Source organism: Lissotriton helveticus, chromosome 5_1 (assembly GCF_964261635.1).
Source record: "Lissotriton helveticus chromosome 5_1, aLisHel1.1, whole genome shotgun sequence".
Classification (NCBI taxonomy): Eukaryota; Metazoa; Chordata; class Amphibia; order Caudata; family Salamandridae; genus Lissotriton; species Lissotriton helveticus.
The window spans coordinates 221,076,762-221,100,072 of record NC_136065.1 but is presented as its reverse complement, the minus strand read 5'-3'; the positions used below and the strand labels follow the sequence as shown (position 1 = coordinate 221,100,072).

Genomic DNA, 23,311 nt, shown 5'->3' with positions numbered 1-23,311 from the left:
CAGTACATACCACATGAACACACTCCATAACACATAGCAACAATACATTGGCATTTACAATGCCATTAGCTCAAACTCAAATAAATCCGAGCCCGATTGCATTTCTAATGCTTGTTTGTTGTAGTGTTGTTTGCTAGTTTGACTTTGATCCAAGTATTGCTGTATAACGAGATGATGGCATTGAGAAGGCCTGGTGGAATTTGCCAATCACGCAATTTGGACCAAAGCTTAAAACGTGGCACCCCATTGAAGGCTGCTGAATACAACTGGTTTCTTATTTTTGGTGTTTCGTTGCTGACTTAAATATGATACAGTGAGCAGTATAATATATATATATATTCAAAACAATTCTTCATAACTGTAAAGTTTGTTTTGTCAAAGCATGACCAGTCAAGTCCAGATTTTTCTTTGAATACTGATGCAGAATTTATAATTGGATAAACTGGACTATCTACTGACTAAAGAACTGACATCTAAAGTTCTGCGGAGGTACCACTCATCTCCACTAGGCAGAGACCCCAGGAGACTAAAACATGTCAATTGTTAGCATGAGAATTCTGCTGGCCGACAGACGCTGACTATCAAAAAGATGTAAAAGTTTTAGTGGGAGCAGGTCCAATATGTGTAAGAGTAAACCTTTCCATGCAACCTCCTCTGGGCTGCTTCAACCAACTGCTATTCCTCCAGGTCCCACACGGAGTTTATGGATTTTATTGTGGAATTTCCTTGTTCTCAAGGGGGGGATATTAAACCACCTTGGTAGTGGTGGAGCATCTCACTAAGATGGCTCATTTGTTGACCTTGAGACGGGTTCTGTCTGCCGGCAAGATGGCTTTTACGTTTCTAAAGAATACAGTTAAATTACATAGTGGCCCTCACTTTTACACAAAGCATTAAGGGCAAAACTATAGTCAGCCATGATTTTTCACACCCAGTCTTTTCAGGACTACCTTTATTCCCCATGGCATTTCCTGTATCTCCCCATGTTCCAATTTTCTCCAGAAAGTGGTGCCTGCTGATCCAGCCGGTTATCAGTTATTTGTTGGGGCGTCACGCATTACACCCCTTTCCTATGACACTCTAGCGGTCACTAAATCCTCTCTCCCGGAGTCCTGATGATCATATAAACCTCATTTTTTCAAAACAATGTACTAGAACTCCCCAAACAAAACGCGATGACACTGGTTTGGCTGTTCTATATGCGTCTGAGGTTTATTTTAAAACGCATAGACGTTTTCTAGGATAAATAACTTCTCTGCCAATCATCCGAGTCTTTCATCCACACTTCCACATAACATCTTATTTCAGTAACAGTTCTTTTGTTCAGTAAACATTTATGAAATGCTGGTACTGCTTTATTCAAATTTGAAAACGGAGTCAGACTGCTGATGGTTGTATTTAGTATTATGTAACCAAGGGTGACCGGAACACACAGCACTGTCACCAGAACGGGTATCCAAGAGTAGATAAGAGGGGGGGGGGGGGCAGGGGGGCGGGGTGCATTGAAAGGGTACAAAACCGCGAGCTACACTATGTGGACTCTACCAATATTAAAGAAGTACTCTTTTGTAATAGTGAAAACGCGTGTCCAAACCTGCACTGCAAGTCCAAACTTGCACAGCGGACAGGGAAGAACGCGCACAACAAGGCCGGCTAAGCCAATCAGTGCTTTCGAAAGTAGCTAAGCAGGTTACTGTTTAGCATCTCTTGGTGCGGGCAACAAACGCGTGGCGTCGAGCAGAGCAGTGTCATTCGATGCTAACGAGGGGGGTAGAGCGTAGATGTCTAGGAAACAGACATTCTGCTCTGCGATCTGGATGGGGGAGCAGCGGATTTAACGCAAGATATTCACGCAGCGACTATGAAGAGTTCACATTTAACCGTAGAAACAGAAGTTCTCCAGAATTAATTACAGCAAAGGAATAACAAAAAGTTTTTTTTGCGGTGAAGAGCTATTATTTTCGAGTGTGCATTACATTTGATATCTGAAGTAATGGTTAGTCATGAACGGAAAGCCGCGCAGGTACGGTCTTTTGTTTCGGACACGTATTTACCAAAGCTCATGGAGGGCGTTGGGCTCATGCGACTGCAGAATGTGTTATGTGACGTGGTCCTGGAAGCAGGTGGAATCACTTTCCCTGCACATAAAGTTATCCTGGCATCAGCAAGCAGCTACTGCAAGATAATATTTACTGGGAATGAAGCAAACGCCGAAACCCCCGAACATATCCAGTTAAAAGATGCGAGCGCCAAGGGGCTGCGAACTGTTTTGAATTTCATCTACTCTAACCAGCTGGATATTTCGATTGACAATGTTCAAGACACGCTTAAAGCAGCAGAAACCTTACTAGTGCGAGAGGCAATAAAATTGTGTTTTACATTCTTAGAAGAGTCCCTTGAAGAAAATAGCTGTATGGCTGTTATCAATATTGTCAAAAAGCATGGACCTGAAGAACTAAAGCAGAAAGCAATGCGTAAACTTGGGCAGCACTACCGAGAAATCTTGAAAGATGATCGACAGCTCAAAGAACTAGACAGCGGGACCCTTGCTGAGATACTGGACAGGAAGGAGATCCAGGAATACAGCGAGCTTGAGCTCTTCACGTTCACCAAGACTTGGTTACTGCATGACTCCGCAAGACTTAAAGATGCAGAAGACTTACTCAAAAGAATTAGGTTCCCTCTGATCCCCCTGGAAGACCTCCAACAATCTGTGCAAGAAGTACCCTTCATGAAGACGGATGCCAGCTGCTTCAAATACCTCCAGGAGGCATTGAGCTACCACTCCCAGCTCTATGCTCAGCCCATCCTACAATCAGAAAACACCTCTATCCGCTCGAATTCTGAAAGAGTATTGGTCCTCGGTGGCAGAACGACTGAAAACAAAGTCTGTGGTGATATCTGGATAGGAAATGAGGCATTCAGCACTTGGGAAAAAGTTGGAGAGCTTTGCAAGACAGTGTACAATCACTGCGTTGCAGTAATCAACGATTTTCTCTATGTTATTGGAGGTCAATCACTCTTTGATCCATCTGGAAAGCGGCCTTCAAATGAGGTAAGATAGTGTTAAAAAAATAACAGTTTTTAAAAGACACTTGGTTTGTTTTTTAATGCCACCTCACTCTCAAGCACGGGAATTAAGCAGAGAAAATGTCATAAAAACCCACAGGAGAAATACTTTAGCCTATAACCATTGCCAACAACAAATGACAGGGGTCAGGTAGCCAACGAACTGGCTTCTAAAACTAGTGTACCCATTTTTTCTACAGGCAAAATCAGGAGTTTTATCCCGACTACATAAAAGTAACACTCCCCTTTGCAGCACCTTTTTTTGGCTGAAAAAAGGTGCCTAAACTTAAATGTTTTAAATATGTGTTTACTGGTCTCACTGTTACACAACAATAAGCCAGCATTCAAAGTTAACATTACAGTATTGACTTCTTCTTAGTCCAACGTCCGTCGCCATATATGAGCTATGCCCCCCAATTGTTGATCATATAAGTAACCACCCTTTGCCTCGATCTGTGGAATTACCAGAGAACACCTCAGCTCCGCTATCGACACGTTTCTCCATGCCTACTAACTAGCTTTCCAGTGTAGCAGATTCTACCATTTTCTTGCAAAGCAATAAGTAGTGAGAAATATTAAAACGCCAAGAATCCAAGACAGCGACAAATAATTACACAGTTATTGTGACATGTAATTAAAAACTGATACAGACAACAATTATTCTTATGGTGTAAATTGATATTTTTGTTTTATTTCAATATTTTTTAGCATTTTTGTTGAACATATTTAGTTTATAAAAATATACATTTCTAAGTTAAAAAGTACGTGATAAACATGTTAATTTGTCAAGTGAAAAAAACAAAAAAAGGGAAAATACAGGGTGGACAACAAAGATGACTCCGATGTTAAATAGGGCTTGATTGTATTAAGCAAAGCGGTAGATAGGACTCTACGCGCGTTTCGGCATTAGCCTTCTTCAGGAGTCCGTCATTTGCAGTGAAAACATAGACACAACAATAGGATTATTAAGGTACACTATTATACTGTTGATGTTCGTTGAAGGCAACTCTTGAGGATTATCTTTTTCTTTATTCTTGTCTTATTATTCTATGTTGACAGAAGAAGAGTGTACACTTAATAAGAGACTGATCCAAGTTGATATAGGTATAGTGAAAAATGGGGCCACGAACGATGGTCGTGCTTTCGGCACGACCATCACGATGGACCAGCTCTGACTCCCGGATATATTAGGCAACCTGCAATCAACAAGCTTTAATCTGAAGACTACCAACGTTCGTGGCCCCATTTTTCACTATACCTATATCAAGGATATGGTCACTGCCCCTGTAGCTATCTAAAGAGCTGAGCTGTCTCGGATGTTTAAAGACAAGAAACAATACCTATAAGGAGTTATAGTAGTAGGCTTTATCATACCTACAACTTGGATCAGTCTCTTATTAAGTGTACACTCTTCTTCTGTCAACATAGAATAATAAGACAAGAATAAAGAAAAAGATAATCCTCAAGAGTTGCCTTCAACGAACATCAACAGTATAATAGTGTACCTTAATAATCCTACTGTTGTGTCTATGTTTTCACTGCAAAATGACGGACTCCTGAAGAAGGCTAATGCCGAAACGCGCGTAGAGTCCTATCTACCGCTTTGCTTAATACAATCAAGCCCTATTTAACATCGGAGTCATCTTTGTTGTCCACCCTGTATTTTCCCTTTTTTTGTTTTTTTCACTTGACAAATTAACATGTTTATCACGTACTTTTTAACTTAGAAATGTATATTTTTATAAACTAAATATGTTCAACAAAAATGCTAAAAAATATTGAAATAAAACAAAAATATCAATTTACACCATAAGAATAATTGTTGTCTGTATCAGTTTTTAATTACATGTCACAATAACTGTGTAATTATTTGTCGCTGTCTTGGATTCTTGGCGTTTTAATATTTCTCACTACTTATTGCTTTGCAAGAAAGTTCTTATATGTTTCCCTACAAGTAGTGAATGCATCACTAGTAGGGGTCCCCCTTCTTTACAAATAGTGTTACTCAGGGACTTTCCTTGAGGGGTTGAGGGGCAGATTCTACCATTTCCATTTTGTCACCCCCTGTCGCTATGTTTGTGTGTTGTGTACTAGTGTCTATGTTCTGCGTCTGTGTCCCCAGGCGATGAGTGGCCCGTCTGCTTCCTGAAATGATTTCAGCGTCACTTCCCAGGTTTCTAGATCTTCCATCACGTTGTCATCCTGGCTAGTCCATCTGATATGGGTCTCCCTTGCATAGCCCACTCATTGTGTCCTCACCCCACAGTGATATTGAGGGGGCTGTCTTAGACACCTCTTGGCTACACGCCTTTTAGCAATGACCTGCGCAAGCTGCAGTAACTTCCAGTACATCTTCCCCCCTCTGGGATTGCTTAATTATGCCCAAGAGGCAGTGTCTTGAGGCATCTTCATGCTCAACTCCACTCACCACCCCCAGTCTAGTAGCTTGTGTTGGCAGGACTTATTATCCAGCTTAGTGGTGTGTATTTTATTGACACTAGAAGAATGAAAGGCTGAACTATCCACAACAAGATTCAAACGTGACTTTCAGGTTGGTACCTGGCTAAACACTGTAGAAAAACTGACCACCAAGCTATCTTACCAGCTATATCTGCAGGTGAAGTGTATCTTCAAGTGCAATAAATTAGATCACTTTTTCCTAACCTGTGGTCCAGGTAAGCCTGGGGGTTCTCGAAGCCTGCTCAGTGGGTCTGTGACCGCTTAGAAAATTAAATAATTTAGCCGCCAATAAATAAAGAAGAAAAATTGAAAATTTCAAAAGTTCTGTAAATGTGAAGGAATTTGAAATTGGAGGCTTAAATTTAAGGCCCAATTTAAATTTTGATGGTCGCCCCGTCTTCTGCCATGAATATGGAGTAAATTAGTGCGTCACCCTGACGGAGGTGTCAACTGGCAAGTTTGAAATATCCATCAGCCTAGCAGACATATCAAGCATTGACAGGAACCTTTGTCAAGGTGGTCCCAGCCAATGCATTGTAAGTTTGGCAGATGTTTCCGTCAAACATGATGAAGTCATCTGGCAAAGTTACAATCTTTTTTATATAAAAAAAAAAAAATCCCAAAGAAGTATTTTCTTTTTGAAAAAGAAAAAAAATGCCCCCTCACCAAAATAGTTTCCTCTCAAAGCGAGGGGACCATTGAGCACAATTTGGTGCCCTTTACTGCCAAATTTTTCTGGCAGTGAAGGGCAATGAACAAAGGCTGCATGTCCGCCCATCTAAATTAGGAGTGTGGATATACAGCCAATTCTCTGACTGTTCTTACTAAGCAAGTTTGACCACAGCGGAGCTGGAGTAGTCTCCACAGTCGTTAACCTATGGTTTTCTGCATTTAAATTGGTCGGGTAGGCTATAGTCTTCGCTGGAGGGAACTCTGTTGCCACTGAGACGGAGTTCCTTCTCTGCCAAGATCTAAATCAGGCTATACGTTAGGATCCTCAGACTGATTTGTGGGAGCAGTGTCAGTGCATCAAAAAGCAGCGTATAGTATGGATAATGAGTGGACTCAAATGAATTTGGAAAAGTTCCAACCTTCATATTAATATTAACATTTTGTTATGTTTATATTTGTAAATAATACATGTTATCATTTGTGTATTTGATAAATGCATGTTTCTGTATTTTTTTTTTTTAGTTTATTGAATCAAGTGTTCGGTCTTTAAAAAACATTATGTATTACTGTCAAAGGAGCTGTCTACTGATTTGGTTAATTGAGGATTTTCCAATGAAGAGGTTTGGTTGGTTGAAGCATGGTTCTCCTTGACCTGTCTGTCAAAAGAGCTGTCTATTATTTCGGTTTATTGAGGCTTTTGCACGGAAGAGGTCTGGTTGGCTGAAACACGGGTCACCTTTATTTGAGGCGATTTTACTGAAGTTTTAGTATATTTTTGAGTGGCATCCTTGGATTCGTGAACTCTTTGTCTTGAAGAACAAGTTACTTACCTTTGGTAACAATATATCTGTAAGAGACTTATATTAGTGATGGATTCCTTACCTTAGAATTACCCCCAGGTGTCAGACTGGATCTGGAGAATTTCTCTTCAGCAGTACCCCAGTGCGTTGGTAGGTGGTGTCGGTCGACGTCGGGTTCGTCATTGGCATCGTGATCGCCAGAATGACGTTGCAGTATGTATTTATATGCCGCCCCTGCGTGCTGACGTCAGTTCTTTACATGCCATTCCATGCCAGACGCGGAGAGCCATGCAAGACACTGACCACTGGTTCACAATACTAAGGCCAAGTCAGTTTGCAGAACGGGGAAGATGGGTGGGGCAGTAAGGAATCCATAACTAATATATGTCTCTTACAGATATATAGTTAACGAAGGTAAGTAACTTGTTCACCTGAAAGAGACTATTAGGTATGGACTTCTTACCTTAGAATATATACCCCAGCAATACCAACCACGGAGGTGGGTCTGCGAACTAAGTTCACACTAGAAAGTCCTGGAGAACTGGACAGCCAAAGAAGCCGCCTCATCAGACTTGGCTGTCCAGGTAGTAACGTTTAGTGAACATGTGCAATGAAGCCCACATGGCTGCCTGGCAGATGTCATGAAGGGGTACTCCATGTCCCAAAGCAGTAATAATAATAATAATAAACAGTTTATAAAGTGCCTGGTAACACCTTCCCGGTGTGTCCCCGCGCTAGTAAGGAAGAGGTAGACACTTTAGCATAGACAGCCCGCCCCGACGTGCCCCTATAGCCTATACAGATGCGTTTTCAGTAATGCTCTAAACTTAACTTCCGCGCTCTCTAGTCTTATCTCCAGTTATTCCAGCTGCGGGCAGCCATTACACTAAAGGAGCGTCCTCCCATTCTTGATTTATTAGCCCGCGGGACCACCAACTGGCCCGATCCTCCCGAGCGAAGAGCCCTCGAGGGTTCATATCTGCACACTAGGTTATCCAAGTAAGAAGGGGCCCTCTTCCATACAATACGATGGCACATAAGGAGGCATTTATATTGGGCTCTTTTCTTAACCGGCAGCCAGTGCAGGGTGTCCAGAGCCCAACTGGAGGCCGCTCTCCTAGGTCGTCTCAGAATCAGACATGCGGCCGAATTTTGTAGGACTTTTAATCGTCCCAAACTTTTCTCGAGGCCCCCAGGAATAACACATTCCCATAGTCCATCCGGGAAGTAACCAGCGCTTGAATCAAGGTCCGTCTAGCTGGCAGGGGGAGTAGGTCCAGCGTTTTATTCAGTGTTTTCAGAACACCAAAGCATTTGCCGACTAGTCGTCGGATGTGTCCCTCATAAGACAGGGTGGGATTAACCCACACCCCTACGTTTTTTTGCTTCCTCACATGGTACCGGGGTGAGACCCAGACATGGCGGCCACCACTCTGATGACCAACTAAGACTATCTCCCCCCACTATCAACACCTCTGTTTTAGAGCCATTCAATTTTAAGCAGTGGGAGTCCATCCAATTAGCCATAGCCTGCATACAGGCCTTAAAGTTGGATGCTGTCATTGCAGGGGCTTGGGACAGAGATAGCAGCAGTTGGGTATCGTCGGCGTATGATACTAATTCCACTCCATACGCCTGAATGATCCCGGCCAGGGGGGCCATATATAAGTTAAATAAGGTGGGGCTCAGGTCAGAGCCCTGAGGCACCCCCTGGTCCAGTGCCATTTCAGCAGAGCGGGCAGACCCCAGTTGGACTTGGAAGAAACGGCCCGTAAGGAATGACTTTAGCCATCCCAAGGCAGCCCCGGTTATACCACCATCGCTGAGACACTGCAGCAAGATGGAGTGTGCTACAGTGTCAAAAGCGGCACTGAGATCAAGCATCACCAGTGCCATGGTGTGCCCAGCATCCGCTCCCTGTCTCAACGTTTCAGTGGCTCTCAGAAGGGCCGTCTACATCGAGAAGCCTGCCAGGAAGCCCGACTGAGAGGAGTGAAGAATCTCAGCCCTCTCCAGGTGATCCACCAGTTGACGATTTATGACCTTCTCTGCCACTTTGGCCGAATAGGGAAGCAGAGATATAGGTCTCAGATTTTCAAGAACATTCGGCTTTTTCCTGATTGGTAGGACAATAGCCTTCTTCCAGTCGGCCGGGAGCTGTTGGGAGGTGAAGGAAACGTGTAGCACCTGCCTAAGCAGGGGTTCAAGTACCTCCAAACCCTCAACCAGCACCCTGGGAGGCGCAGGGTCACGCGGGGAGCCTGATTTTACACTGCGGCAGATACTACGAAGGTCTTCCGACGGGGGGATAACAAAATGCTCCAATCTCACCGTCAACCCTCCCCGCCCCAGTGGTTCTATAAACTCGAGGCCACTAGCAGGTTGTTCAGAAAAGGAAGCATAGATATTCTTGACTCTCCCAGCAAAGAATTCAGCCACCCGGTTACACTCTGCCACCGAATCGGTAGACGGGGCGTTTTGGCTCGGTACCTGGGATATTTCTTTAAAATTTTTAAATAACTCCTTCGCGGAGTGCTCTGCCTCTTCTATCCGCGTGTGGTAATATGCGGCCTTGGCCCCTCGCACTTGCCTTTGATATTTCCTCATAGCTAACTTGTAGCCATCCTTACTCCCAGAGCAGGATGTCAGCCGCCAACTGCGCTCCAGCCTCTTACACTCCGATTTAACCAGCTGTAACTCTGGAGTGAACCAGGGGGCGGTCCTGCTTCTTTTACTACAAGACTTAGAGCTGCTTAGTGGCGCCGTGGAGTTTAAGGCATTTAGAATGCGTTTATCCAGCTTAGAGTTCCTACTCTCAATATACGCACCCTCCAGCGGACCCCCGCTTAGTATACGTATATTAAAACTATTCTGGGAGAACTGCTTCCATTTACGATACAATTTTTTTTTGTGTCAGCTATGTTCTTCTCATAGACTGGGCTAATTATCTCGAAGGGAACTAAATAGTGATCTGACCATGGAATCGGGATTGGGGTATCCACAGTCACACCATCCCAGCTAGCAAACACCGGATCTAATAGGTGACCGAGTGTATGCGTAGGGGAGTCGTTTATCAACTCAAGTTGAAGTTCCTGAAATTGCTGACGAAGGTCAGTGACATCTTTCAATTGAGTATCTTCTAAATGCATATTTATGTCACTTAAAACTAACAGTTTGCTCCGTCTAATAGCTAGGTGAGCAACGCCCTCAATGATGCTAGACCTGAAGTTTCCGTAGCTGCCTGGGGGTCTATATAAGAGGATCCCGGATATAGAATCCTTTGGACTAAGCTTCAGATTGAACGTACCAGCTTCGCAATTGTCTATTTTAGTCGGGAGTAGAGTGCATTCAAATGGGGCCTTTACAATAATAGCAATCCCCCCACCTCTTCCTCCTCCCCCCCTGTCAATTCTGGCTATGGAATATCCTGGAGGGACCGCGTTGCTAATGTCCGGGTCCGAGTGTTCGCCCATCCACATCTCCGTTAGAAAAAGAATGTCTAGCTTCTCATCCAACAGGAGATCCCATATTTGAATGCAGTGCTTACTCAGGGATCCACAGTTCAATAAGCCTCCTTTAACTCTCCGCCCATCAGCACAGCCGGCGGGTTCCCTAATGCGTTTAAAGGAGCAGTATGGGCAATCACGCAATGCAATCGCCTCCATAGATCGTCTGCAGGGGTTTTTTAGTGGTGGGCATAGGTCACGAAGCTCCTGACTATCATAGTGGATGGGGACTCGCCCAGAATGGGCAGGGATTGTGGCCCCTAGCACCAACCGGTCGCGGACGGGCGCAGACGGGCTTAACTTAGGCGCAACTTCGGCGCGCCTTCATCGCGCCCGCTGCACGCGTCCGCTGCGCGGTCCCACACACATAAGTAGGCAGACGGAAATTAGGAGGGAGGGGCAGCTAGAGCGCTGACCTCCCTGTGTTGAGCCCGGAAGTGCTGGGCTCCTCCTCACCCTCCGCAGCAAACGCCCACACTGGGCGCGGCGGAACGGGGCGGGAGTGCAGGAGGTTAGTAACCCCCCCGGACTAGTATATCAGCCCCAGAAATCGTGCAGGTAAGTTAGCAAGCAACGCTGTAAGCGTAACAGTTAAAACACACAAACAGGCATATCTATTGATTAAAAGCGCTCTACATCAGCGCACACTACAATTAAAAAAATTCAGTGCAATATTAAAATGCTATTAATTAGCGTACAAGTGAAAAGGCCAGTTAACACGCAAGCGGAGGGGGCCTGCCACTGCCACCGGCTAGCTCTTCTCCACAAGTGGCCACTTTCTCACCTGCTTTAAATAGAGGAAATGCGTACAGCGCACTAGAGCGCTGACCTCCCTGCGTTGAGCCCAGAAGTGCTGGGCTCCTCCTCACCCTCCGTAGCAAACGCACACACTGGGCGCGGCGGAACGGGGCGGGAGTGCAGGAGGTTAGTAACCCCCCCGGACTAGTATATCAGCCCCAGAAATCGTGCAGGTAAGTTAGCAAGCAACGCTGTAAGCGTAACAGTTAAAACACACAAACAGGCATATCTATTGATTAAAAGCGCTCTACATCAGCGCACACTACAATTAAAAAAATTCAGTGCAATATTAAAATGCTATTAATTAGCGTACAAGTGAAAAGGCCAGTTAACACACAAGCGGAGGGGGCCTGCCACTGCCACCGGCTAGCTCTTCTCCACAAGTGGCCACTTTCTCACCTGCTTTAAATAGAGGAAATGCGTACAGCGCACTAGAGCGCTGACCTCCCTGCGTTGAGCCCAGAAGTGCTGGGCTCCTCCTCACCCTCCGTAGCAAACGCACACACTGGGCGCGGCGGAACGGGGCGGGAGTGCAGGAGGTTAGTAACCCCCCCGGACTAGTATATCAGCCCCAGAAATCGTGCAGGTAAGTTAGCAAGCAACGCTGTAAGCGTAACAGTTAAAACACACAAACAGGCATATCTATTGATTAAAAGCGCTCTACATCAGCGCACACTACAATTAAAAAAATTCAGTGCAATATTAAAATGCTATTAATTAGCGTACAAGTGAAAAGGCCAGTTAACACACAAGCGGAGGGGGCCTGCCACTGCCACCGGCTAGCTCTTCTCCACAGTAGTGGCTGCCATCGCCCTGGTGGAATGGGCACAACCCTACCGGAGGCTCCTTTTTCGCCAAGGAATAGCAAATTTTAATGCAAAGAACAACCCATCGAGAGATGGTCTGTTTTTGCACGGCCCAACCTTTCTTGGCGCCCATATAGCCAATAAAGAGCTGATCAACGACCCAGTAATGCCCTTAAGGAAGCGATTTACAATAAGGGACTTGTAGTTGATCTGGCAGGCAAAGAAAGGCCAAAATGGCCGCAAGATAGCCCTTGAGAGTGCCCAGAGTAGAGCCCTGCTGAGCTTAAGAATGAATGAAGAGGAGAACCTCTGAAAGAGGGGCAGAAAGGGGATCCACAGTCTTTGCTGTGCACCATCCACAAATTTGTTCCATCTACAGTCATATACTGTTTTGGTGGAGGGACGCCTGGCTGCCAAGATAACGTTACAGACTTAGCGAGGAAGGTTGAAAGCTGTCAACTGTAACCGCTCAATCTCGGCGTAAGGAGGTGGAGGTTGGACAGGTTCAGGTGGAGGACCGTCCCCTGCTGCTGAGACAGAAGATCCTCTTGAAGGGGCAGTCTGAAAGGAGGATCGATGGCCATGGTCAAAAGCACGGTATACCAGACTCTTCGTGCCCAGTCCGGAGCCACAAGAATGACTTGGGCCTGGTCGCGCCTGATCTTCTTCAGCACTCTGGGCAGAAGTGGTATAGGCGGAAAGGTGTATAGAACACCCCAACTCCACTCGCGACGAAAAGCGTCGCCTAGGGAGTGACACTTTGGAAACTCCAATGCACAGAACTGCTGACAGCGCGTTCTCTTCGATGGGGAAAAGATATAACCAAGGCTGTCCCCACTGCTGAAAGAGAACTTGCACCACCTCAGAGTGAAGACGCCATTCGTGATCCATCATGCACCGGCGGCTGAGTTTGTCCGCCCTGGCGTTCAGGGAGCCCGCCAGGTGTTGAACCACCAGGGACATGCCCTGATGTTCCACGAAGTGCCTCCTGACATAGAGTCCACTACTCCACCCCGCCCTGTTTGTTGCAATACCGCATGGAGGTGGTATTGTCTGTGAACACCTGCACTACTCTTCCTTTGACAGAAGGAAGGAATGCCTACAGTGCAAGACTAATAGCCCGGAGCTTCAGAAGGTTGATGTGGAGCCCGGAGTCCGCTGGAGACCAGAGGACTCTGATCTCCACCTCCTCCATGTGGCTGCTCCACCCAGAAGTGATGCATCCGTCACCATTGTGAACTCTGGTAGGGGAAGGGAGAGGGATCTGCCGTTGACCCAATCCTGGTTCATTAGCCAGCGCTGTAATTGGTGTGCAGTGCCCTCCGAGATCTAGACGCAATCGGAAAGATTCCTCTGATGCTGTGCCCACTAGAACTTCAGGTCCCACTGCAGAGCCTGCATATGCCACCTGTCATAGTCCACCAGCAGGATGCAGGAGGCCATGAGGCTAGATGAAAAGGAGCTTTTGAGAGGGAATCAGGTGTGACTTCGGCACGTTGATAGTGAACGCCAGCGAATGCAGGAGGTTCGCCGTAGTCTGGATGTGGGAGATGACAGCCTGGGACAAGCTTGCCTTCAACAGCCATTTGTCACGTTAGGGGAAGACTGGAACCCCTGATCTGCGTAGATGAGCTGCAACCACCGCCATCACTTTCGTGAGCACCCGAGGGGCGCTTGTAAGGTCAAGGGGGAGCACGGTGAACTGAAAATGCTTGTGGACTACGATTAACCATAGGTAACAATGGTGGGCAGCCAGGAGGGTGGTATGAAAATAGGTGTCCCTCAAGTCCAACGCTACCATCCAGTCCCCAGGGTCGAGGGCAAACCGTACCTGAGCCAGTATCAACATTTTGAACTTCTCCTGTCGGAGGAAGCAGTTGATGTCCCTGAGATCCAAGATAGGAAGCAGGCCTTTGTTGTCCTTGGGTACCAAGCAGTAGTGTGAATAACAACCACAACCTAACTTCTGGCACAGGGACTTGCTCGATGGCTCCCTTGGCCAAGAGAGCTGTAACTTCCTGACGGAGAAGGGCCAAGTGATCCTCTGACATGCGATGGAAGGCAGGTGGCATGGAGGAAGGGGCAGTCTCAAAGGGGATAGAGTGGCCCCTTCAGACTATCTGCAAAGCCCACCTGTCCGACGTGATGTTGAGACAGTGGGGAAGTGATGGTGAATCCTAGCAATTAGAGGGGGGAGGGAGTTGAGGAGTTCGTGAATTGCCCCGTTAGAGCTGGGATGCAGGCACCCAGAGTATGAACCGGGTGAGTCGTCATGCTGATACATCGGCGGGACTATGCTCTGTAAACTCAGTCAGCTTCAGTGTGACTTGTACGGTAAGCACGACCCCTCAGGGGGATGTCTAGGGGGGGGGGGGGGGAAGTTGTTGTTGTGGGGACATAAAATGCGGAAACAGGATTATATTTGTGACCAGTCATCCCTACGTAACATACTAGGAACCTTGTTGGACATTGAACTTGCGCCGCCCGGCCTCCGGGATGTGGGCTTATGGGCTGTGTACATCCCAGGAAACATGTGGTACCTTGTATGGAGGGGGTGCTAATGGTTGCTTTTCTCGATGTTTTGTTCGTAATTCCGCAATAAAAATATACTTTAAAAAAAAAAAAAAGTGATGGTGAATCCTGCCGCCCACTGGCAACTGGTGGCCCTGAAAAGTTGGACTATGAGGGCTTGGAGGCTGCTGCAAAGAGGGTGCTGGTGGACTGGCCCGCCCGCTGGCCCCCAGATCCATGACGCTGGGTCCCACGCCGGGTCCCGTGCAGAGGCTGAACAGCTTGTGCAGGCCTTTGGCTCTGTGCGAAACATGGCGGGGCGCCCCTTTCATAGCCACGAAAGGGGGAAAAGCAGACTGCATGGGGGAGAGGACCGCCCCAGGCGGCACAATTTAAGGGGCGGCGGCGGCCGGCGGCACTGATGGCCCGTTGAGACGGCCTTTATAATTTATTTGGGGACACTCAGATTAGTGCCGGTGTCCCCAAATAAATTATAAAGGGCGCCGCAACGGGCCATCAGTGTTGTGCACTGCATTAGCAGTGAGGTGAGGAGCAACTGGCAGCCTCAACTCACACACTATTGAAAATCATTCACCCGCGGCGCTGCTCTGACGGATAGCCTGACGTCAGGTTGTGCTACTTTGCAGCCACGCAGGAGACGTCACATCCTGCTGCTGGAGCAGGCCGGGAGCTGGGGAAGTTGCGCTCCTCCGTGCTGGCCGTTTTGCTGGTGGTGTCTGTTGTATATTACTTGTCTTTCACAACACATTGTCCCAAATTGAATGATGGCGCCGGCGTTCACAACGCTGCTTCAGGCACCTCGCACCGACCCGAGCTGTCACCGTGCCTTTAGCTCAGCTGTAGTTAATTTACCCCCGGGCCCGCCGAAATTATTGCAGCCGCCTTCACTATTTCTAAATAATTAGGGCCTCATTGATTCAGACTTGCCAAGCTACTGAAGGGTCGAGTACCTGTCAACGCTCACCCTGCAGCCTCGTGCCCAACTTGGACGTCACCTCTCAAACAATCTCAAACAACGTGAGTACTTTTATTGAAATATTTCAGTGTTCCCTAATCTACTGTGGCACGCAGTTGTGGTGGAGATTCGTTCAAATGGACTACATGTTTTTCTACCATGTATATTTTGGTACATAAATGCTCTAGCCATGGGCATCAACTTCTATGAGGCTCTGGGGCATGAGCCCCAGCAATGTTTTCCGGTTAGGAGAAATCATGCTGGTTGGGACAAGGTCTGAGCAATCCCATTGTTCTGCTCACTGCTCTTGCAAGAAAGGAATTACTGTAATCCAAATCCCTTTGTTCAGGAAGACTGAAGAGAAGTGATCAGTGACAGTAGGGAAGGGGTCGGACTTCTCTACGAGGAGCTACAAGGACAGAGAGAAGAAGGGGCAGTGTGACAGGAAGCAGTAGGAGCAGTATGTGACCAGATGGGGTGATGTGTGAGCAAAGGGACACTGTGTGGGGGAAGAGGTAGGTAAGAGAGATAAGCATGTGAGCAGAGGGGGCAGTGTGCCAGCAAAAGGCTACGTAGAAATCAAACGAAAAAAAGATGTGGGAGCAAAAGGGGTAAGGAGCAGAGGGGTAGCAACAGCAGAAGGTGCAGGAAGCAGAAAGAATTGAGTGTGAGCAGGAAGAGGCAGGGAGCAGAGGGGGTAGTGTGTTATGAAAAAGGGCAGGGAGCTGTGGTGCAATGTGTAAACAGAGGGGACATTGTGTGAGCAAAGGGGGCAGTGTACATGCAGCTGGTTCATAGAGCAGATTTGACAGAGTGTGAGTAGGGGGTACTGTGTAAACAGAAGGGTCAAGGAGCAGAGTGGCAGTGTGGGCGCAGAAGAGGCAGTGAGTAAGCAAAAAGGGCAGACTATGAGCAGATGGTCAAGGGAGAAGAAGGGTTGGCACGTGAGAACAGGCAGGGAGCACTTTGGGCAATTTGTGAGCAGATGTTAGTGTGTGAGAAGGGAATATGGTGTGAGGACAGGCACTTGTCTTTGAACAGAAAGGACAGGGTGAATTAGTATAGTGAAAATTTGAAAGAATTTTGAGTGGTGTATATGTTAGTCAGTTATTTGGATTGAGAAGGATTGAGAAGGATAATGGAGGGATAGAAGAAGAAAAAAGGTTTGCATTTATATAGCGCTTGCTACCCTTGATGGGGTGTTAAAGTGCTTTTTTGGCGAGTGGCACGTTACTTCGGAACCCAGAAAGGAATAGTGGTGAATTACTGTAATTAAAATATGAAAGTAAGGTGAGTGGTGAATATGTTAGTAACCAAAAGATGTACAAAGTTCCCCAAGGGGTTAGTATGGCTGAATGGTCTCTCTCTCTCTCTGAGTGAAGGTGTATATAAGCGTCAAGGAAAAAATGTCCCTTGTCGGAACTAGGGATGCCTCACACAACTTACTAGCTTCATGACCGCTGTCATTTTGCCAGAAGGTTGTCTCGTCTCATCATCGGCTTCCTGCTCCGGCGTCAGGCCGGCGCTGCAATGCCTGACGGGTAGCACTGAGTGCTACGCTTTTGTGGAGTTCTTTTGTTCCTGGCCGTTGATCGAGTGTGTGTGTGAGGGGCCTAAGTGGTGGAGTAGTGAGCGTGAGGGGGTGTGTGTTTAAAAAAGGTTAGTATAGTCTACTAAGACACCTTTATTCATGTAGCTACCTACCTTGTTAAAATAAGTGAAGGGAGGGGTACCGGGACTCAAAAACTATTGAGGTTGGTCTCGTTCAACCCTCGCCTATGATCAGGTCAACATGTTTCATGCCCTATCGGCAATTCTTCAGGACCTTAGTTGTGCTCATAAACTCATATTAAGCCCGCGAAGGGCTAGGGAGTACGTAATATACAACCTGAGGGGTCACAGACCGAAGCAGGTAGGTGTCCTGCGTAGGAATCCACCCTAAAATGAAGGAAAAATAAATAAATAAATATCCTCCATAGACACATACATGCTGAAGGTCAATGTTGTATATATAGAGAGCGAAACACAAGGCCCCTTAAGTGAGGCGTTAATTTTCGCCCAATGGGGTCATGTGAATCGGCTGTGAGAGAGAGTAAAGAGATCATACACACCATTAGTATTTAAAGGCGGTCAGCTATGTCCACATTGGGCGTCTAACAAATATTTCGTAACTCATGCGTATGTCAGATAATATATGTTAGTATTATGAGGAATGTGGCGCCATATGAGCTCAAAGAATAGGCAGGGGGGGGGGGCGCAAAAAAGTACAGGCAGAGGGGACAAAAAAGGTATTCGTTGTCGATCTTACCCTCAGTCTCTGATGCTGGTCCCCACCGTCTGTTCTCGTGGGACCTGCACTGTAAGGAAGTATCTGCCAAAGATAAACAGGGGAGGGAAGGGAAGATGGAGTAGGGAGGAGGAAAACGGGTTTAGGATGGCGGGTGATTCTCCCGAGGGGTAGGAATGTGTGAAGAGGGCGGAAACGACCAACAATCCATCTGTGGTCTCGCCCACCACCCGTCGGTACCCGTAAAAACATACCACTCAGGGCAGGCTGCAGCGGGAGCGGAAACCCAGCGGGAACCGATCGGGCCCCCCAGACCAACCACAGCGCCATCCCAGGAATGAATCACGGTTCATCCCAATGGAGTTGTTACCTCCATGTCTCAGAATCGGGGGAAAGGGGCCGAGAAGCTGAGACGACCCTCTAGAAGTGGCCATCGCGGTGGTCGGGGACCCGGGGGCGCCACGTGTGTCGCGCCCACGCTACACACCCGGGTGAGGGCAGTTTCCAAGCACCCCTGAGTGGCGGGGAACTAAGATCCAAATGGCCTCGTTCGGCGGTCCAATATGCCCGAGAAAGTCTCAGGGTCTTGGGCTTACTGCATAACAACCCCCTTACTACATTACACCCCCTTACCTTGGCAGCGCGAGGACTTAACCTCTCGGCACCTAAACCCACACACCGGCGTGTCGCTCGGCACGTAGAACAGCTGGCAGAGTTCAACGGTGCCTGACGCCGTTAAGAGTCGTTGTCTGGGGGCGTGTACCGCCGTTAGTCAGATTATGTGGATTGAGAATGATAGTGGAGGTATGGAGATTTAGGCACTTAGCACTGTGTCTTCTTTCTTTTTCTTACTTTATCACAATTGTTGTTATTGATTGGCAGTCACGGATGATGAGAACCTGAGGATGCAGGCGAGTACCAGTCTGCAGACTCCCATGGTGTTACTCCTGTGAGGCACTGCCAATCGTTTTTCACTTTTTTTCCTTTCCTACTTATGTTTGGTCATTTCACACTGGAGGGTGGGATAGACCACGGGAGGCAGAGCTCACAGACGCAATTAGTATAATGAAATATGCAAGTCATTTTTAATCATTTGAGTGGTGGATATGTTAGTCAGTTATTTGGATTAAGAAGGATACCGAAGGGGTAGAAGAGATAAAAAGGTTTGCATTTATATAGCGCTTGCTACCCCTGTTGAGGTGTTAATGTGCTTTTTTGGTGAGTAGCATGCTACTCCGGAACCCATAAAGGAATAGTGGTGAACTAGTATAGTGAAATAGGAAATTTATTTGAGTAGTGGACATGTTAGTCTGTTATTTGGATTGAAACAGGATAGTGGAGGGAGAAGGGAAGTATTTTGAATTGTTTTTGTTTTGTTGTTGCTATACACTTCATTACGAGTAATGATGAACAACGTCCATATCTTGCTGCTTACTGCACCTAAATGCCATCTTCCGGGTTTCCCCTGATAGATATCAGTAGGTTTGGCCTGAAAGCATTTATGAAGGGAACATGGTTTTCTTTCCAAAACTCAAAAGTCCAATAAGTGTGGTTCCAGGAGCTACCGCACATAGCAGAATTTAATGCAAACTTGTAAGGAAGGCAAAGACAAACTTACCTTGGGAAATTTTTCAGACAGCATAACATTGAAGTTTCTCAAAACTTTAGCAGCATAAAACAGGATTTCCAAAAATTCTAACTTCATGTAGGGCTGATATGTGGTATGCACTCCTATCGTGTTGTAATTGTTCACGCAGTCCCCAGATAGATTATGCAGTGTGTGTGTTCTCCTTTGTACTGCCGGTCACCGGTGTATTCAACTGTGTAGTCTTAGACTGTGTCATGTATGTGCATATAACTTGCATGATCGAGGTAACTATTGGCAGCGATACTACGCGTCTCTCGGACCTTTTTCAAGTGCTCGCCGTCTTTTTTCTCCAGCAAGGGGGCCGGCAATCTGAGGGATAGCCCCGGGCGCCACATGCTCTAGCTACGCCTCTGAGAGGTGGTAGCGAGGCTCAAGGATCTGGCCGTAGCCCTGGAATCCTTAAAGCACTCTAGCGCGTTGTCCGCTTTGTCGCCAAACAAGTGATGGCCATCACAAGGCATGTCCAAAAGAGTCGATTGCACATCATCCAAAAAGCCAGTACACCTCAGGCAGGCTTAGCGTCTCAGGGCTACCCATGTTAAAATCATCCTGCCTAGCGAGTCAGTGGTGTCACAGTCCACATCGTATGGCGAACTTTGCTACGTCTTTACCCTCAGCAACTGCCTGGGCCTCCTCCGGGGACTGTGGCAGCACCTGTGCGCGACTGTGTCCCACACAGAATGGGAGTAACAGCCCAAGAGACATGCGGTGTTCACCGACCGCAGTCCTAAGCTGGAAGAAGAAAACATCTTTTTCCCAAGATGGTCCAGCTTCTTGGATTCCCTGTCCGGTGGAGAAGTAGGGAATGCGCCCTTGGAAGTCGAAGTTTGGACCACCAAGCTCTCGGGGGTAGGGCGTTGGAAAGGAAAATGGGGTCGCCCAGGGCCGGGCGGTGGTGTCGGCCAATCATCCTATCCACTGGAGCCCCTGCGCTGGGTTTGGACCAAGTGCCCAGAAGGATTTCCGAGAGGGCCTCATTGAATGGCAGCAGTGCTCCGAAGAGGCCATTGCAGGTTGAAGCACCTCGGTCAGGAGGTTACTCCTGACCGCCACCATAGGAAGCTGAAGGTTCAAGTCCTCAGCCGCCCTACGCAACACCACAGCGTAAGACGCTCCCTGCCCCATAGCCACGGTAGGGGGAGAAAGCATGCCAAAATCTGGAGAAGTACCCAGACCACTGGCCTCACCCAACTGCTCTCCCCAGTCCGGTTCTTCCAACTGATCTGCCAGGGGGTCCACAGATCCCTCCCAATCCTCCTCACTCTCCTCTGGTAGCCACTCAGGGCAATAGGGAACAGCAGGGGAGAACAGAGGTACAAAAGTACCGTTTGGGGCCGGTACAACCAGCATCGGAGGGGGCGGAGGTGTCACAGATGGATAAGGCACCGGAGAAGGTGTTGTAAGGTCAATAGGTGCTGATCCTGGTCCAGGCCTGGATCCCTGGGGGCCCTGCGGCTGAAGCTACCGGCATCGAAGGTCTAGAACCACCAGCCGAGTCTGCGGGGCCCGAAGGTGCGCTGGCGGAGTCGGGCTGCTCAAAGATGAAGTGGAGGGCTTCGTAAAAACTACGAAGTTGGGCAGGGGTCATTCTGGCTCCCGGGAAGGGGAGGAAGCTCGGAATCAACCCAACAGGCTCCGTGGGCAGAGCCTGCCGACTACCTTCCGTAACCTGTGTCGCCTCAGCCAATGGATGGGGTGAACGAGAAGAGCGACTGTGCATCTTCACCTTCTTTTTGAGGTTAGACTTACCAGAAGATGACCACTTTGATAAGGAGTGGTGGTGGTGATGGCTTCGCGAAAGGTCCTGCGACCTCCCTCTCCACCACGACATCGAGCGGCGTGGAGCTGACTGCCGGGCCTCTAGAAGCTTTTGGGACCGCTCCCGCAAAGACTTCGGGGCCATGGCCTGACAGTCGGAGCACAACTTCGGGTGGTGGTCGCGCTCTAGACACCAGAGGCACACTAGATATGGGTCCTTCACCAACTTCAGTTTGTGGCCGGAGCTACAAGGCTTGAAGCCGGTTCGCGGATATGACATCCCTGTGCACCAGGAGTCGACCGACTCGAAAAAGATGTTGACAAAAGTCGAAAAAGATAGTCAAAAAGTGACCAGAGCTACCACTCTCGCCGGATCTGCTCAGGCACGGGGGCGGCGTCTAAGTAGATACTGGGACGTCATTCCGGAGATCATAACGCCGAACGGGGAGTTGACCGACGCCACCTACTGACGCGCAGGGGTACTGCTAAAGAAAAATTCTCCGGATCCAGTACGAAGCCTGGAGGTAATTCTAAGGTAAGGAATCCATAACTAATAGTCTCTTTCAGATTATGGCCTTGCTGCTTATGCTCTTACTTCCATCAAAATATACGTCAAGATTGATGTTAGAATTTGCGGGTTTGCGCCTGTAGTTAATCATTGGCAGTTGAATTGCTGCGTGTACTTATACTGTTGGGCTCTCATGATCAGATCGTTGAGTGTCGGTAGCCATATTATTTAGAAGATCCACTGTGTTTGTCCGCTTGGTGGGAAATTGCAAACGAGATTGAGTCCAGTGTCGATAATAAAACACTCAATGTACTGGAAGGAACTCTATTACCAGCATCTTTGACTGCATACTTTATTTTGGGGCAGGGTTCGCTATTTGGTGCTAAACATTGGTCCTCTAGCAAGAACAAATTTATTTTACCTTTCCCTTGATTTTTTTTTAACATGGATATAGTCTTATTGAATGGGGTCTTTTTATTTTTAGTAAGGATACCTCCTGCCTCGCTCACGTCTGGCCCTGTTGTTTTAGTACGCAAGACTGTTCCAGCCGCTCCGTGCGAAGTTACAGAGGAAGTCAGTTGATAGTCAAGCCTTTGTGTACCCATAGTATGTGAAGGAGTTGTCGTTTCTAATAATTCTATTAATGGTAGTTCCAGAGCTACCCCCTGCTGTGGAGGACTTAATGGCTCCTGTTGCTGAACTGATTCAGCTCTTTGTTCCTTCTTTACCCAGCAACCGAGATTTAAGCAAAAAAGGGAGTTGCATGAAATTTGATTGTAGACTTTAGCTCTTGGATTTTCTGGACTGTCATCTACTGAGTCTGGGTGACCAATCTTTCTGAAAGAGTAGGCATGTTCTTGTTGTTTGCCTACTACAGTTTCATGGTCAGGCTGCACGTGCGGTGCAAGATCTCTTTGGGTTGTTGTTGCTGTCTGATGTCAGAGACTGATGTTATTTGTACTTTCTTCTTTTGGATTAACTAGTCCTTTTGTTGCTAAGAAACCTGTTATCTTGTACCCCTCTTTTCTTTTCTTTTTGTCCGTCCTTGCCTTTTACACGGGAGCGTCTTGTTGGAGAATTCCTTCTCATTTGTATCATCCAGATGTATCACTGATTCGGAGGCAGACTCCCGCTTGAGGGAGTCTTGCATTGATCTCCTGTTTTGTAGGTTTTTTGCCTGCCCCTGCGCCACTCTGTTTTTTCCTGAGCGCACTGTGGCCCCTTTCACTCGAATTATCGTTGAAGTTCCCAGTGAGCCCTCTGTATTTTTGTTGGGCCTTAGTGGGCCTTTGATGATGCTTTTCTTTTCAGAATACGAGGCAAGGCCTCACTGCTTGGTTCTCTTGATTGGTTACTCTTGGGGCTGATGCCTTCTTGTTCTTCCTGATCATCTTGTTCCTGCCTGGGCCTGTTCCTTGTTTATCTTGGGTCCGGTTAAGAGGGAGAGGTCCCCAAGGCAAGAGTGTGCTGAACTTGCAAGGGCTATCCAGGACCCTCAAGTGAATAAAGGGC

General features: G+C 47.4%; 2 protein-coding genes across 4 annotated transcripts in view; one reads left to right on the top strand and one right to left on the bottom strand.

Moving 5' to 3' along the window:
- The window catches only part of DPP7 (dipeptidyl peptidase 7), a 1,731,842-nt gene that overhangs the window by 495,192 nt on the left and 1,213,339 nt on the right, over window positions 1-23,311 (bottom strand). The window lies entirely within an intron of this gene.
- LOC144754352 (kelch-like protein 9) overlaps window positions 1,799-23,311 on the top strand; it is a 395,059-nt gene continuing 373,546 nt past the window's right edge. Inside the window, exon 1 of the mRNA XM_078642043.1 lies at window positions 1,799-3,055. Within this exon, the coding sequence (XP_078498169.1) occupies window positions 1,994-3,055 (1,062 nt within the window). The 5' untranslated portion in view covers window positions 1,799-1,993. The remainder of the gene's footprint in view (window positions 3,056-23,311) is intronic.